This window comes from Talaromyces stipitatus, genomic scaffold, assembly GCF_000003125.1.
Source record: "Talaromyces stipitatus ATCC 10500 scf_1105507295515 genomic scaffold, whole genome shotgun sequence".
Lineage (NCBI taxonomy): Eukaryota > Fungi > Ascomycota > Eurotiomycetes > Eurotiales > Trichocomaceae > Talaromyces > Talaromyces stipitatus.
In genome coordinates, this window is record NW_002990118.1 from 1,559,772 (window position 1) to 1,573,306 (window position 13,535).

Sequence of the window (13,535 nt, forward strand, 5' to 3'; positions counted from 1 at the left end):
CTATTCTCTTCGTCTGTTGTCTTATACATTGGAGGGCGATCTCCCGTATAAGCTGAAGCTCATTTTTTTTTTTTTTAGCAAAATAAAAAGAAGCCTGTGATACTCACATATTCTTCATTTACTATGGCTTCCACATGGTGAGCCATTTTGCACTCCCATTTGAAGTTTTGGTGCCTGCTCATGAGCAAGCACTTGATTTCTAATATTATGTTTATAATCAGATAGATTTCTAATTTCAATCCTGGCTTGAGAGTCTCTGGCAAACTGTGATACAATATGGCCGAGATCTCGAGAGCCTTCCCCCCCGCGGCAAAATCGAATAAACAATTCCCGGCACGCGACCCGCGACGTGCCGCAAGACCAGAAACCGGCCCATCAGCTACTTCTGCAGTCCCCAATGTCCCGGACTCAACACCATCCGCGAAACCCAAGTCATACGGAGAGAAGCTGATTGAAAGCCTAGCGAGCTTGTCCTCAGAGGTGTCCACTGCTACTACACTTAAGAACGAATATGCAAAGGCAAAGAAAGCTCAGTTGGGCATTAACCAACACTATGAAAAACTTCGAAACTTGAGCCAATTCCCAGCGGCGAGAGATCTCGTTAGTCGGATTCGTGAAACCCAGAGCAAGGATGTTGAGTCTCTCAAAGAACAATTGACTGCCCGCAAAGAAAATCAGAAAAATTTAACTAAACGTGCTGCAGCGCTTGTGGATATGGAATCAAAGGGCCAAACCATATCCCCGGATGTGCTGAAGGATATCCAAGCTGAAAGCACGTCCACCAAGCAGTCGCTTCAAAATGTCAGAGACGAAATGCTAAGGTTTACCAGAGACTCTCGGGCAGCCAGTGACAAACGGGCCACGGAGCTGGATCGAGCTTTAGAATCTCAAGCCGAGACTCTTCGAAAACTCAAACAAAACCAGGATCATGACTTTGAATCAGTGAAAAGAACTCGAGAGCGGATAGACAAGATATTCTCAGAAATAGGCAGCATACATGATCGCATAAAAGCTATCTCGAATGAGCGATCGCCTGCGAGATTCCACGATTCTCCGCGCAAGAGTGTTGAGGGGCAGAGCACACCCAGTGGCGTCGCTCAAGCGACTGTGAAGGCGTTAGAAGAGCGTGTTAAGACTCTAGAATCGTCAATTCAGGGAACAAATCCTACACCCGGGTATGACGTTTTGACAAAGAGCGTTAACCAGATAGTCAGTCGTCTTCAAGCAATCGAAGGTGCAAATCGCCCCATATCCGGGACTGCAGCCCAGACCGAAACGTTGTTGTTGCTACTTGACAAGGAAGTGGCTAAGATCAAAGAGGAGATAGAAGGCATGAAAGCACTGAATGAATATAAAGACCGTATTTTGTGCGACGATATCGAGGAGAAGCAGAAGATGATGGAGAAAAACCTGGAGGAAACGACTAGTAAAATCAAAGCCGAAGTAGCTTCTGATTTGGAGAAGGCGATTTCACAGTTGAAGGACAATGGACCACTCAAGCAATTGGAAGCAGTAGCCAGCTTGGTAGATTCTGCAGAGCTACACAATCAACGCATGGAAACTGTCGAGATTGCGGTCCGCTCGCTTGAGTCTCGTTACAGTACAATCACTGCCGAGGCGCTCGCTCATCAGGCCATACCTCTAATACAAAACCAATTTCCGCCCGCTCCTGTGTTACGTGCTGTCGTTGATAGATTTCAAGTCATCGAGATGCATCTTGCGCAGATTTCAAGACTTCGCGAGCTTCCCGATATCGTTGAAAATCATAGGCAGCAACTAACCATTCTTCAAGCACAAACAAGGCAAATACGCCCGAATGCCGAGCCAAACACAGCGGACAGTGCCAATTCAGCTGCAATGATTGAAATGCAAAAGAATTGGCAAGATGCTATCCAAAAAATCTCTGAACTACAGAAGAGTTATGCTGAGCTCAAGAAATTGGACCAAAAGCTCTCCTCATATGTTGAAGAAAATCGGCAAAAACACGAGCAGCTACTGCAGACTTTGGGTGAACTGACCAAGGAAAAGGATCGGCTGGTCGGGGAACTTGCTTCCATGTCCGGCAACGTCGATGAATTGAAAGCTCAAACACGGCAGCAGAAGGATCATCACACAGCTCTAGCTCAGTCAACAGAAAGCAAAGTACAAACTGTTGAGCAGAAGCTGGTTGCGCGGGTGAAAGAAGTCCAGGATCAAATACAGAATATAGAGCAGAGAATCAGTGATATACTCACTGCAAGTGGTTTGGAGGATACCAAACAGAGCATCGAGAATGTGGAGGTTGCGCTTCAACAGCACGTTGAAAATTTGAACTATCAGCTCACACAACTAGTGGATAAACACAAGGCGACTACACTAGAGTTGTCGGATCTTCAAAGAGCCAATGAGCAACTTGATAAATTCACCTACAGTTCTATCGAGGACCTCCAAAAGGCAATCAAAGGACTGGAAGACCAACAGGGAGCTACAGAGGATGAACATTTGAAAATGACTCTCGAGGACCATGCACTCAGGATCGATGAGCTGGAGCAAGCAAAAGCATCATTGGGAAGACGATTCCGTGAATCCTTATCACCCAGGTCAGAACCATCCCGATCACCTTCCCAGACAAGCAACTGGTCTGGTGAGCCCTCTAGGGACGACGATGAAGATGAGAATGTACGGCCATTCAACGACAATCGTCTTCCCCCTAGGAAGAAGAATAAACGAAAGTTCACGAAATTCTCGGGTCCATTACCTTTCTCGTCACCAAGGACTAAATTTGGAAGTGCCCCGCCTCGTGGACCAGCGTCTATGATTGAAAGATCTGGTCCGCCTCCTTACAAAAAGCGGCAAAGATCTATGATGGATTTAGTAAACAACGGCGATTGACTCTCACTCCATTGATCATTACATACCCTCAACTCAGGCATCCTAGCAGACGCATTATTTCCCCGTTACCGTTCTGTATCTGTCCAAATTTTTTGTTTCCATTTTTTCCCTTCTACGTTCCGGCGGCATCGTCATTATCATCATCGAAAAATGTTTTTTGAAGAGACGCGGATATAAGGCGTTTATTCCGATTTTGCAGATACCATGGGAGCGTGCATATACTGTATTCTTGTATAGAGAGTTATACCCTGCGTTCATCACTGGGCAACAGGCGGAGAAGAGACGAAATGGAGTCTTTGTTTTCCTGAATATTTTTTGTTTTCTGCTTGCAACTAATCACTTATCTTTTTATGCGGCGGGGCTGCTGTTTTCGTGACGATAGTACAAGGATATCAGTGTTTTAGGATCGAGGGAAGATCGGATTGTATAGCGCTACTTGCTTTGCACTTGTGACTAATTCTACATTTCACAATGTTACTCGAAAACTCGATTAGCCAGAAGTTCCATTATATCTCTCACTTCCCTCTTATAGTACTATTCTCCAAAATTCTGCTTCATGTGTCCACGTTGTGTCCTAAGATGTCCTACCTATCGGGCCAGATACCTTAGTAGGGAAGTTAGGGCTAACCTTGCTAGGGTGGCATTGGTTAAGCATTCGCACAATTGAAACGTCGTCCATGAATCCCACTTTTTAACAATCAACCCATGGCTTGATTGTGCACATATGTATGCGACCTATAAATCTATGTACATTACAAAAATGCCCTCCCCTCAAGAAATACAGTCAAATGCAAGAAGTGGGCATTTCAAAAGGAGATCTATCGTATATGGACCAACCCGAATCGATCAATATTACTCGATATCGTTCTCACGGAAGAACTTTACTACCGCTATATCACGATCTTGTTAGTTAACTAGCAACCTTATGGTAAGAGTGCCCGCAGATTATGATACATACCCTGTCTAAACTCCTCCGGCTTCTCCGAAATAACCCAATGACCAGCATCAATACCTACAATCTGGGCATTGGGAAAGAAACGCTTGACGGCTGGTAACCTCTTATCACTGACGTATTTCGATTGCAAGCCGCGAACAATGAGTGTTGGACCATTGTACGTTGGCAGGTCTGCGTTGTTGCTGTCGTTCTCTCTGTCGAATTTCCAGGGGAAGTCGGCCATTTCGTCAAGATTTGAGCCTAGGGTGTCAATGGGAACGCGGAATTTCAGGGTTTTGTTGTCTGTTTCTGGGTCTCGGATCAGGTTTGTTAGGAGGAATTGGCGGATTGCGAGGGACTGTTTTCCATTACACAATGGCCTGTTAGTCATCAGAGGAAAATGATGAGAGGATGTACGGGGCCGACAGTACAGGTTCGTATTTCGCCAAGATCTGATCAGCTTCACTCTGTCTTGTTACGCGGGCTTCGGAAATCTCTTTCATGCCCTTGACGTAGTCATTAAATGGAGAACCTAGCATGGCGGATACGGGCGCGTTGTCGACAGGGATTAGACCGGTAACGGTTTCTGGTGATTGCAGAGCAAGTACCATGGCCGCTTTGGCACCCCTGAAACGAGTCATTAGATGTTGTAGGAGATGGAGAAAGAAGTGGTGCATACATCGAATGTCCTATTAGAACCGTCTTTCTGAGGCGATGTAGCTTGATGAAGTCGGATACATCGTTTGCGAGATGTGTGTATGTGTGTTCTGGTACATGCGGAGAATCGCCGTGATTTCGGAGATCCTATAATTAAGCCAAGTCAATCCCAATCTATATAATCTGTGGTATCCGGACTTACCACGATATAGATATCCCGATTCAAGTCTCGTGCGAGAGCTCTATCAAACCAAATTAGTTACAACTCGTTCCTTTGTCCCAATTAGAGAATGACAGAATCTGTAGCACGCACTTGCTGATGCTCCGATTATTCAATTTATTCCCCATAAATCCATGCATAAACACAATGGGCTGTCCATTACGTTTCTTCTCTTGCGTTGGCGGCTCAATCAATTGATATGCCAATTCAATTCTGAAAGGGGTGGACGAGGAGAATAAACATTTGGAGTAGCCATTCCGGATCCTTGCGGCGGTTTTGAGCCGTGTCGACAGCAAAAACATGTTATGGCTGTGTCTGTGGACAGCTTTGGTGTGCTTATATAAAGGAAGAACAAAAGTCAATCGGCGCTGACGCAAGAGATAAAGGTGCTGATAAGATAAGCATACACGTGATAAGGTCTTAACGCATATATTGCTTACTGGGCTCTTCGCCTTTCTTACTCTTTCAGCATTAGCAACATAAACAGAAATTACTGAAAGAGACTAGGATACAGATTAATGGTAAATATATATCTTCATTTTATGTCCGAATTATTCTTCATCCAACAACTTGGGCACATTCTCCACCAAATATTCAACAATCGCATCGGGACCCCTCTCAACCTGTAATCCATGAGGAATAGCATGCGTCTTGATGCCAGGGCGAATTTTTCTGGCTATTTCGAAGACGGCAGTGGACTGTTCGGCTGTCCACATTGATGCGCAGAACTATGTTCTGTTAGCTAAAATCCTTTACAATCATTTTGCGTTCTCATAACTCTGCGTACCAGCACATCGGGTTGATGTTCCTTGACTTTGGGCTCGACTTCCTCAATTGCTAATTGGAAAGTTAGTCTGACTGACTGAAGGCAGCATAGATTGAAGCATACTCTCGCAGTTGTCGACGTGAATGATTGTATAGCGATCTTTGAGAGCTTCAACCATTCGACCAATCAGCCTCTTGGCTCGCTCAGGAGCAGTGTTGACAGTGACAATTCTGTAAAAGCCTTTCTGTGGAGTTTCTGCCATTGTGGATGTTCCTTAACGCAATTATTTATTTTCAGAATTCAATTGAAATATTTCGGTAGTAATGGGTCCGTTATACGTTTATAGCTGGGACCCCCAGATGGAGATATCCGTGATGGGTAAGCCTTTTCCCGGGCTGTGCTCCCCCGCTCTCTACGACTACGACTTCGCTCGGACATTTAGGGCCTACGAAAATTCACCTTTTCATTGATTCCCCCGTTACTTTTCGTATCCTGCTTGTTCCTCATATTCTGACTACATTTTACGTTCACATTATCATTTGCATACTCATCACCAGCGTATTGTCACTGATCAGGTGTTTGTATCATTTCTAAAATTTCGCTCAAGCAGCAGAGTGAATGCAATGGCTTCTTCATTCTCCCGTAAGTCTTATTCCCAAACGGTAAGTTGACCCTGATCTGAAAGGAAATCTAGGTCTTGTACGCTTCGTGTCTAAATCCAACCCTTCCAGAACGTTCATCGGGGAGCCCATGGACGCAAACCTTGATATTGGGCTGGCGCTCTATAATGGTAAAGATGTGCAAGTAAAACGGTTTACTGGGTCTTCCATCCTTGCTCCTGGGCAGCGTACCGAGAATGTTGAGAGTATCAAGGCCGTACTTTCACCACTAGCACAAGACGAAGTTGGCACTATCCGATGTGTTGGATTGAACGTACGTCTCTGGAGTCCAATGTAGACAACCAAACCTACAAGAGCTGCCGGCTCATATGAAGTCTAGTACGTATCCCACGCAAAAGAAATGAATCTCCACCTTCCCGATTTACCAAGTATTTTCCTCAAACCGTCCACAGCTCTGGGAAACCCATGGCCGGAGCCATGTCTTCTTCCCAAGATTACTCAAAAGGACAACACGGGTGACTACGAGTCTGAATTAGCAGTCATCATTGGAAAGACAGCAAAGAATGTGTCTGAGAAGGATGCGTTTGACTATATCCTTGGATATACGGCTGCCAATGACATTTCCAGCCGAACCTCGCAGAACAATCAAAGTCAGTGGTGTTTCTCGAAGGGATTTGACGGAGCTTGCCCATTGGGTATGTTCTCAACACCTTTTCTGTGACTCATGCCGCTTACTCTCGAGCTAGGACCTGTTGTGGTTTCGACTTCACTTATCCCGGACCCATCACAATTACGTATCAAAGGATCATTAAACGGCAATGTAGTTCAGGACTGCGGTCTCGGGTAAGCTACTTGCTCCTAATACTTTCGAATAATCTTTTGACCATCGTCACAGAGACATGATCTTCACCGTCCCGCAGCTCATCAGCTTCCTTTCTCAAGGAACAACCTTATTTCCAGGCACAGTAATCATAACCGGCACTCCGCCAGGTGTCGGTGCAGCAAAGAGACCACCTCAGTTCATCAAGGAAGGCGACGAGTTCCGTGTTTCGCTGGAACCGCATATTGGAACGCTGATTACTCAGTTTAGGAATGAATGACTCCTAGCTAGAGGTAATATCTCACATTGAAAAGAGGAATAGACTCTTGTATCGCTCCAATGCGTACTTACTATCCAAAATGGGGCCCTGTGGTACTTGCGAATATCTGGAGAGTAGTGGGTGACTTGCCATAGACATATGGTTACTATCGCCGTTGAAAGAAATGGTTTCTTTGGGACCTTACGTAATATGGAGGTAAGAGTTTAGTTATCCGGAATGCGTCCTCCCTCCAGTTCTATAGAAGATGGCAAACATCAATTGTGAATATATTTGCTGGAATGCGATCAGTACAACGAATAATGAGTGTGCTCTGTTAGCATGTTGTGTATTGGAATGACACTGTTGAATGTCAGTTAGCCCTAACCCTAGGCACCAGGGTAATACTCGCGCGATTTGTCAGATAATCCGGATTTCCAACGAGGTATAGAATCCAAAGGCCATCCTCAAACATATAAAACTTCACCTGGTGCACCTGAAACTCGACTTGAGACGTCATGGCCGTATTCCTTGGAACAGTGAGAACCCCAAGTCTGTTAGTTGTTACACATCTTGGCAAAATATCTATATAAACCCGGCTTTGGAACCTGATGTACTCGGAGAGGACAGAGAAGGAGAAAATATACACAATCTTGCTAGTCACTTCTTATTTTACCATCCTTGTAAACAATTTTTCAGGATTGGATTGGAGTTAACCCACCAATCCGACACGATTCTATTGGAAAGCTTGACTGCACAAGTTTTGATTGACTTAAAAATTGAAGTTGGTTTTGCCCAATAAAAGCACATATATCTACTCTTTCTCTCAGGCACGCGTTATCCTAGATATGTTTTCCATACTAAAAACTCCTTCAGGACTTTTATCGTCATCTCGACCCCATTGTATTTTCTTCAAGTTGAAAGCACGGTATCACACACGCTCTTGTGGTAGAATTTGCAAACAAGAAAGATCGAGGTTATTACGTGGAAAAGGACCCTGCGCACCAAGAATGTATTAGAAATCTTGCTGAACTTACCGAAAAGGTTCAAGTTGTTGATTTTACAGATCAGGTGTTTTGAATGTTGGCTCGATGTACTTGTCCAATATGGTTACATTGCCAGTTAAAAGGGAAGATCATGCAGATATCTGACTTCCGGTGGTCATGCTGCGTCGGCAACATAGCAAACTACATAGCAAACAATCATGCCTGCACAAATTTCGTCTAGTAAAAGACGTTACTGTCAGTACGTTATAGTCGTCGGAGATAAATATAAGAGATGCACGAATTTACGAAAATTGAGAAGACAATGTTGCCTACCGGGTCGTAAGTATGCCTCGTGATGACATGGTATAGTAGTCTACTAATTCATGCAGAAATAGACGCCGTTACCAGATCCAGAAAACCCTCAGCCTCTCATCCCAGTTGGAAGATTCCAAGCACAAACAGATTTCAAAATGCCCTGCATGTGCCATGTTCCAGAAATCGAGGCTGTGGTTGAAGGCTAGCGACGTTCTGAACCAGACTTATGCAGGGTGTGTCACATCCGTGTGAACAACAACAGCAAGTTGCAGCAACTATATCCTATGGACTAAGAAATCCCCGGTCGCATGTATTGAACTAAATCGAGTCCGATAAGCTGCGCCACAGGAGTGAGTGCATAAACGTTGTGCTATTTTAGGGTAATGAACCCCTCCTTCGTGCAGACCACTTTTCGTTCATTTTTGAAGGTATAAAATATCGAAGTCGGCATCGAGCGGAGAGGATTGCGCATCGTATTTGATGACTATTTTTTATATTTTTCGACCCGGATACTAAACGACAATGGATAGAAAGTCGCGCTCATCATCCTTCTACGTCCTAAATATGGGCGGACTCCTACTTGTATTGTCCATTGTTGGAGGCACACTCCGATTTATGGTTATATCAGTGACACTGGTATCATGGCTTCAAACACAGTGGTTGGCGTATACCTCATTCCTGAAAAAGCGGCACACTGCGAGACTAGCAGCAGCAGCAGAGAAAGATCGAAGTCGACAAAGAAAGCAAATAGCTGATATCACAGAGGCAGTCGGAGAAAATATGATTTCACTACTGGATAAAAGAAGACAAGAGCTGAAGCTCAAATTGGATCACGAGGCAGAGATGAAAAGACGCAATTACCAACAAGACATTGTAACAAGGATTACGGGGCATTTGGCGGATTTTCAGGAGAGCGAGCGAGTCAAAGATGAGCAACGGCTCAAAGTTCGAGAGGACGGAATATCCCGAAAGGAAAGAGAACTCAAGGCTAGGGAAGAATCGCTAAACGCACTACAAAAGAGACTAGAAGACAGCGAACGAAAGTTACGAGTACGACAGAAAAGTCTGAAAGAACGAGAGAAGGATATAGAAGACGAGGAACGAGACCTAGAAGCAAAACAGAAGAATCTCGAAGATCGAGAGAAAAAAGCAAAAGCGACAGAGGATAAGGTTCAAAAGCTGCAGCTCAAACAAGAGGAACTTAAGATACAACATCGAGTGGTAAACCAACGGACAACAGCAATAACCACTCCTAATTCAAACATTTCCTCTCCTACTTCCTTGCCGAATAATTCTGTCAATCTTCCTTCTGATCTAATGCAATACGCTGAGGATCTAAATTCATTCCACTTCACATGCATCGGGATCACGAAAAGGGGTACACGCTGTGGTCAAAGTATGATTTCCAGCGCCGATAAATCCGCTGCTTCCAGACGTATAGCGAAGATGAAATCGCCTGACCCCGGAGATTGCACAACTCTCTATGAAATAAATGCTCTACGAGAACTGGCTGATTGGATGCTTTGTCCGCGTTGGCATCGCGATAAACTCCCACAGGGTGCTGAGATTGCGAGAAGATGGTATGGCCAGTTACGTGATGCGAGAGAGGTCAAGGCCAAGGCAGTGAACACTTGGAAAACACCTTCTTCGGCGGGAGTACCAAGTCTCTTTGGCAGTACTGGTACTCGAAATAACAGTACTGGAACAACAGCTAGCAGCTTTGGGTCGTCGGTGCAGTCAATGTCGGCGTCTTATACAGGCTCGGACTTTCAATTTACGAGTCCGCAAGGTGCAGCAACAGCTGCCATTTCGAGACAGTCACTATTCGGACATTCTGCTGCGCAGCATCTTACTCCTGTGTTTGAGTTTATGGCTGAGCATCCTTCAGTTACGAAGAAGGGGTTTGGTCAATGGGAGTGATATTGAGATTGACATGCATGGAGGGTGTTTGAGTGTTTGGATTAGGAATCAAGATAGAGATGTTGGCTAGGAGTTAAGGCATGTTATTCTTGTTAGGTTTATTGGAGATTTCTTGTGTAAATTATTTTGCTTCTTATTACAGCTTCATGCATTCCTATTTATGGTGCCTTATCAAGCATGCGACCCTTATACTTTGATACATCTATAAATTCCTGTTTGAAGTCATAAAATACTACTAGCGTATCGCTGATCATTGCATTATGGTCAATGGATTCCTGGAACTGACGGGAGTTAACCAATTTAGTAATGCACATGGCTTGGATATATGGCAGATCTAAACGAGTGTCTAGTCATGGCTAAATATATGACAAATTGTTTCCAATTCCTTCAGACTGGTTCTAAATAAAGATTAATGGAGTGAAATAAATGGCAATAATTTACAATGGTCTCATGTTCACATAAAATGCAGGCAGGAATACCCCCTATTCTAGTTTCACATGCGTAGACCAGAACTCTGATCCTATCCCGGCGCATAGAGAGGCTTCGGTACGCCATTTCTATCACAGCTAGCAAATTTCCAGTACCCTTGGTGTGGTATAGTTGTGACATGAGTAATGGCCCATTTTACTGGAGCAGGAATAGCTGGCCAATCCTTGTACAAACCACCTTCGGCGGTAAGATCGAGATTGAGGAAGAAGAATGGAAGAGCGCCGAACTTGGTCATTGATGTCTGGCTCATTAGGTCCAAAAATCAGCCGAGTGACCTATAAGACGTAATTGGAAGGTCTCTAGATACTCACCACACTCCGGAATCCTTCTCTATCCCAAAGGCGCGCTATGGGAAGCTTTTCTCTGTATTGAGCGAGAGCCAGTAGACATTGAATCTCCGATTTGAGATGGTTATTGAGCGCTGGTACGAATGAGTCGATGATCTTGTTGAGATGTGTGGCGTCAAATTTCGATTCCTTCCCTGCTAGGCTTTCGAGGTAGCTACTGAACTCATCCAATCCTGCTTGAAAGGAGTCTAAAATTTGCCAATGTCAGTTGTTCATGGTCGCATAAAAAGTAAAGTCAGCCAGCTTACTATGTTCTTCGACACTTCCATCAAGTAACCCCTTCTCGCCAACCGCTTCCTCAATCTCCGGGAAAAACTGCTCTTCCTCGCTGGTATGGTGTTCATGTAATGTAGAGTGCCAACACAGACTGTACCCAATAAAGTCCTTATAATCCTCAGGTTTAATGTGTGGTCCTTGGACATATATACTGTTGAGGCCACGGAGGAGCGTGTTGTGTACCACACACATAGTGCTTGCAGTCTCCATGTACGGGTCAGTATTATTAGTCTATAGAAATTCAGTTGTTCTGAGTGACGAGTTAGCTTCGTAGGAATGAAAGTTTGACTTACCGGTCCTTGCTTATGCTTCGGTGTCTCGATCAATGGGAAAGGACCGTCAGCCCATTGTTGTTGTTTAACAGGAGTTGAGCCAGTCATGGTGCCAGGCATTTGGTTACAAGACAGATGTCGTTAAACCTCCAGCTTCAAAAAAATGCCCAGGTGGAGATGTCGTGACAAGATGAATTGCCTAAGATTTATACGGAGTATTTTCGCTGGACAGGGGCCCAACCTTTTTGCATTTTGTCGAACTCTTAATAAAAATACAAAGCAACTGTCCTCGGAGAAACAGATTCATATTTGAATCCATTCTATTTCTCAGAAATCGGCGTGTTTCTTGCGCCGTTCGCACCGTTGCTACCGATTTCTCAAAACTTCGGATCGCATAGGTAGAAAAGTTCGGAGGTTGGCAAAGGTCCGAACTACCTAGCGTGTATAGTCAATCATGGTCACAGAATATATAAGACTAAGTTCAGCTCACGTCTCTAGCTGTTAATGACTTAAATATCTATCATCAATCATCAATCAATGTTCAGGAAATCATCTTTAATTAACATATTCTCGAGAACAGGTCAAAATGAAGGTCCTCTTGCTCGGTGTCACTGGGAACGTTGGCTCTCGGCTGCTCCCCGCGCTCATCGCCCATAAGCACCAAATCGTCGGCTATGTGCGCTCACCTAACAAACTCTCTGCCCAAGTCAAATCCAATCTCGATTCTATTGTCGTCGGGTCTGCCACAGACAGTGCCGCCATCAAGGCTGCTATCCTCATCCATAACTGCGATGCCGTCGTCAATGCTGCGGGTGTCGCTGCAAAGACGCCTTTCCATTCCGCTGGAGACTTCCCCGCTATTTTTGCGGCGGTCGTAAAGGCCGCTACGGAGGCGGGGCGAGAGCGAAAGGCCCCTATTAGGTGTTGGCTTATGAGCGGTTTCGGCATACTCGACCACCCAAAGAAGCCTCATTTGTTCGTTGACTAGTGAGTTTCCTGTTGAATTCATCATTCATGTGTAATTCTGGTGAATTCCAAACTCATGCGTCTTCGTTAGTATCCCTCTCTTCCCAACCCATAAGCCAAACTACCAACTTATCAAATCATATGCCGCTGATGATCTCGCCTGGTCGCTCTTTTGTGCAAACGAATTGATTCCAAAATACGACACGCCTCAATACCCTGCTCCCGCAGACTGTTCCGCTAATAACCTCGTGGTCCAAGCTGACTCTCCACCAGCCTGGAGTAATAAGTTTTGCAAAATACCACTCATCGGAGGCTATCTAAATGTTATGGCACAGGCGCAGGAGTATTTTGCTGTATTGGAGAATATTGTGGACATGATAGCTGCTGATCTGGAAAAGGGTCTAAACAGTGAATACGTGGGGAAGAGAGTTGGCGTTAAGGAAAAGAGCAAGTTCCAATGAACGTTTCATGGCCACGGATGTATACTATCATGATTGACTTTTTTATGTATTTATGATATCGTCATGACTTATTCTACTAATCTAATTCAACCATATTCGCTCTGCTGCTTGCGTTTTCTCTTGAGTTCTTTGCGCCGTAACCCTAACTCATCTCAAATCGGAACACCGGCTAGTCGAAGACTATAATAGATCACTGGGCCTGTCACGCAGAAAACAGGTTTCGCGAGTAAAACACTTCATCTCTATTATACTTTCCACAGAGACTTTTTCATTCTAACTCTATGCCAGCTTAAAGTATGATTTGAAGCTTGATGCTCATACTACGTGTAGCCTCATAGCAGTAGCAGATCGATCGACCT

General features: G+C 44.6%; 7 protein-coding genes across 8 annotated transcripts; 4 read left to right on the forward strand and 3 right to left on the reverse strand.

The window, feature by feature from the left end:
• Window positions 1–276: 276 nt before the first annotated feature.
• TSTA_046040 (adventurous-gliding motility protein Z, putative) lies at window positions 277–3,367 on the forward strand (the record flags this gene model as incomplete). The annotated part of the gene is made up of 1 exon (XM_002485057.1): window positions 277–3,367. One exon carries the CDS (start codon window positions 277–279, stop codon window positions 2,869–2,871), a length of 2,595 nt encoding a protein of 864 aa, XP_002485102.1. The 3' UTR covers window positions 2,872–3,367.
• Window positions 3,368–3,528: 161 nt separating this feature from the next.
• Window positions 3,529–5,020, reverse strand: TSTA_046050 (proline iminopeptidase, putative). Its single transcript, XM_002485058.1, has 6 exons — window positions 4,776–5,020; window positions 4,665–4,704; window positions 4,485–4,609; window positions 4,237–4,432; window positions 3,830–4,163; window positions 3,529–3,761 (listed from the first exon to the last, which is right to left on the reverse strand). Exons 1-6 carry the CDS (start codon window positions 4,982–4,984, stop codon window positions 3,724–3,726), a joined length of 942 nt encoding a protein of 313 aa, XP_002485103.1. The 5' UTR covers window positions 4,985–5,020; the 3' UTR covers window positions 3,529–3,723.
• A 213-nt stretch (window positions 5,021–5,233) lies between these two features.
• TSTA_046060 (uncharacterized protein) lies at window positions 5,234–5,710 on the reverse strand (the record flags this gene model as incomplete). Its single annotated transcript, XM_002485059.1, has 3 exons — window positions 5,234–5,410; window positions 5,470–5,519; window positions 5,572–5,710. The coding sequence occupies 3 exons, from the start codon at window positions 5,708–5,710 to the stop codon at window positions 5,234–5,236; spliced, it is 366 nt and encodes a 121-aa protein (XP_002485104.1).
• A 270-nt stretch (window positions 5,711–5,980) lies between these two features.
• TSTA_046070 (fumarylacetoacetate hydrolase family protein) lies at window positions 5,981–7,268 on the forward strand. Of its 2 annotated transcripts, XM_002485060.1 has the most exons (5): window positions 5,981–6,090; window positions 6,143–6,381; window positions 6,448–6,763; window positions 6,815–6,911; window positions 6,964–7,268. In XM_002485060.1, the coding sequence occupies exons 1-5, from the start codon at window positions 6,072–6,074 to the stop codon at window positions 7,166–7,168; spliced, it is 876 nt and encodes a 291-aa protein (XP_002485105.1). In that variant the 5' UTR covers window positions 5,981–6,071; the 3' UTR covers window positions 7,169–7,268. The 2 variants fall into 2 exon arrangements, with proteins under 2 accessions (XP_002485105.1, XP_002485106.1); XM_002485061.1 differs by having other exon boundaries at window positions 6,815–7,268.
• A 1,154-nt stretch (window positions 7,269–8,422) lies between these two features.
• On the forward strand, window positions 8,423–10,365 carry TSTA_046080 (uncharacterized protein; the record flags this gene model as incomplete). Its single annotated transcript, XM_002485062.1, has 3 exons — window positions 8,423–8,469; window positions 8,526–8,678; window positions 8,976–10,365. 3 exons carry the CDS (start codon window positions 8,423–8,425, stop codon window positions 10,363–10,365), a joined length of 1,590 nt encoding a protein of 529 aa, XP_002485107.1.
• Window positions 10,366–10,885: 520 nt separating this feature from the next.
• Window positions 10,886–11,857, reverse strand: TSTA_046090 (uncharacterized protein; the record flags this gene model as incomplete). Its single annotated transcript, XM_002485063.1, has 4 exons — window positions 10,886–11,095; window positions 11,166–11,389; window positions 11,450–11,708; window positions 11,771–11,857. The coding sequence occupies 4 exons, from the start codon at window positions 11,855–11,857 to the stop codon at window positions 10,886–10,888; spliced, it is 780 nt and encodes a 259-aa protein (XP_002485108.1).
• Window positions 11,858–12,325: 468 nt separating this feature from the next.
• TSTA_046100 (uncharacterized protein) lies at window positions 12,326–13,176 on the forward strand (the record flags this gene model as incomplete). The annotated part of the gene is made up of 2 exons (XM_002485064.1): window positions 12,326–12,736; window positions 12,807–13,176. Exons 1-2 carry the CDS (start codon window positions 12,336–12,338, stop codon window positions 13,174–13,176), a joined length of 771 nt encoding a protein of 256 aa, XP_002485109.1. The 5' UTR covers window positions 12,326–12,335.
• Between the last annotated feature and the right edge of the window lie 359 nt (window positions 13,177–13,535).

Coding starts and splice junctions, on each gene's coding strand:
- TSTA_046050 (XM_002485058.1), bottom strand. CDS start 4,984: ATGTTTTTGCTGTCGACACGGCTCAAAACCGCCGCAAGGATCCGGAAT. Junction 4,433..4,484: donor GTTCTAATAGGACATTCGAT/GTATGCACCACT, acceptor GACTCGTTTCAG/GGGTGCCAAAGCGGCCATGG. Junction 4,164..4,236: donor TCTTGGCGAAATACGAACCT/GTACTGTCGGCC, acceptor AATGGAAAACAG/TCCCTCGCAATCCGCCAATT.
- TSTA_046070 (XM_002485060.1), top strand. Junction 6,382..6,447: donor TCCGATGTGTTGGATTGAAC/GTACGTCTCTGG, acceptor TATGAAGTCTAG/TACGTATCCCACGCAAAAGA. Junction 6,912..6,963: donor GTTCAGGACTGCGGTCTCGG/GTAAGCTACTTG, acceptor CCATCGTCACAG/AGACATGATCTTCACCGTCC.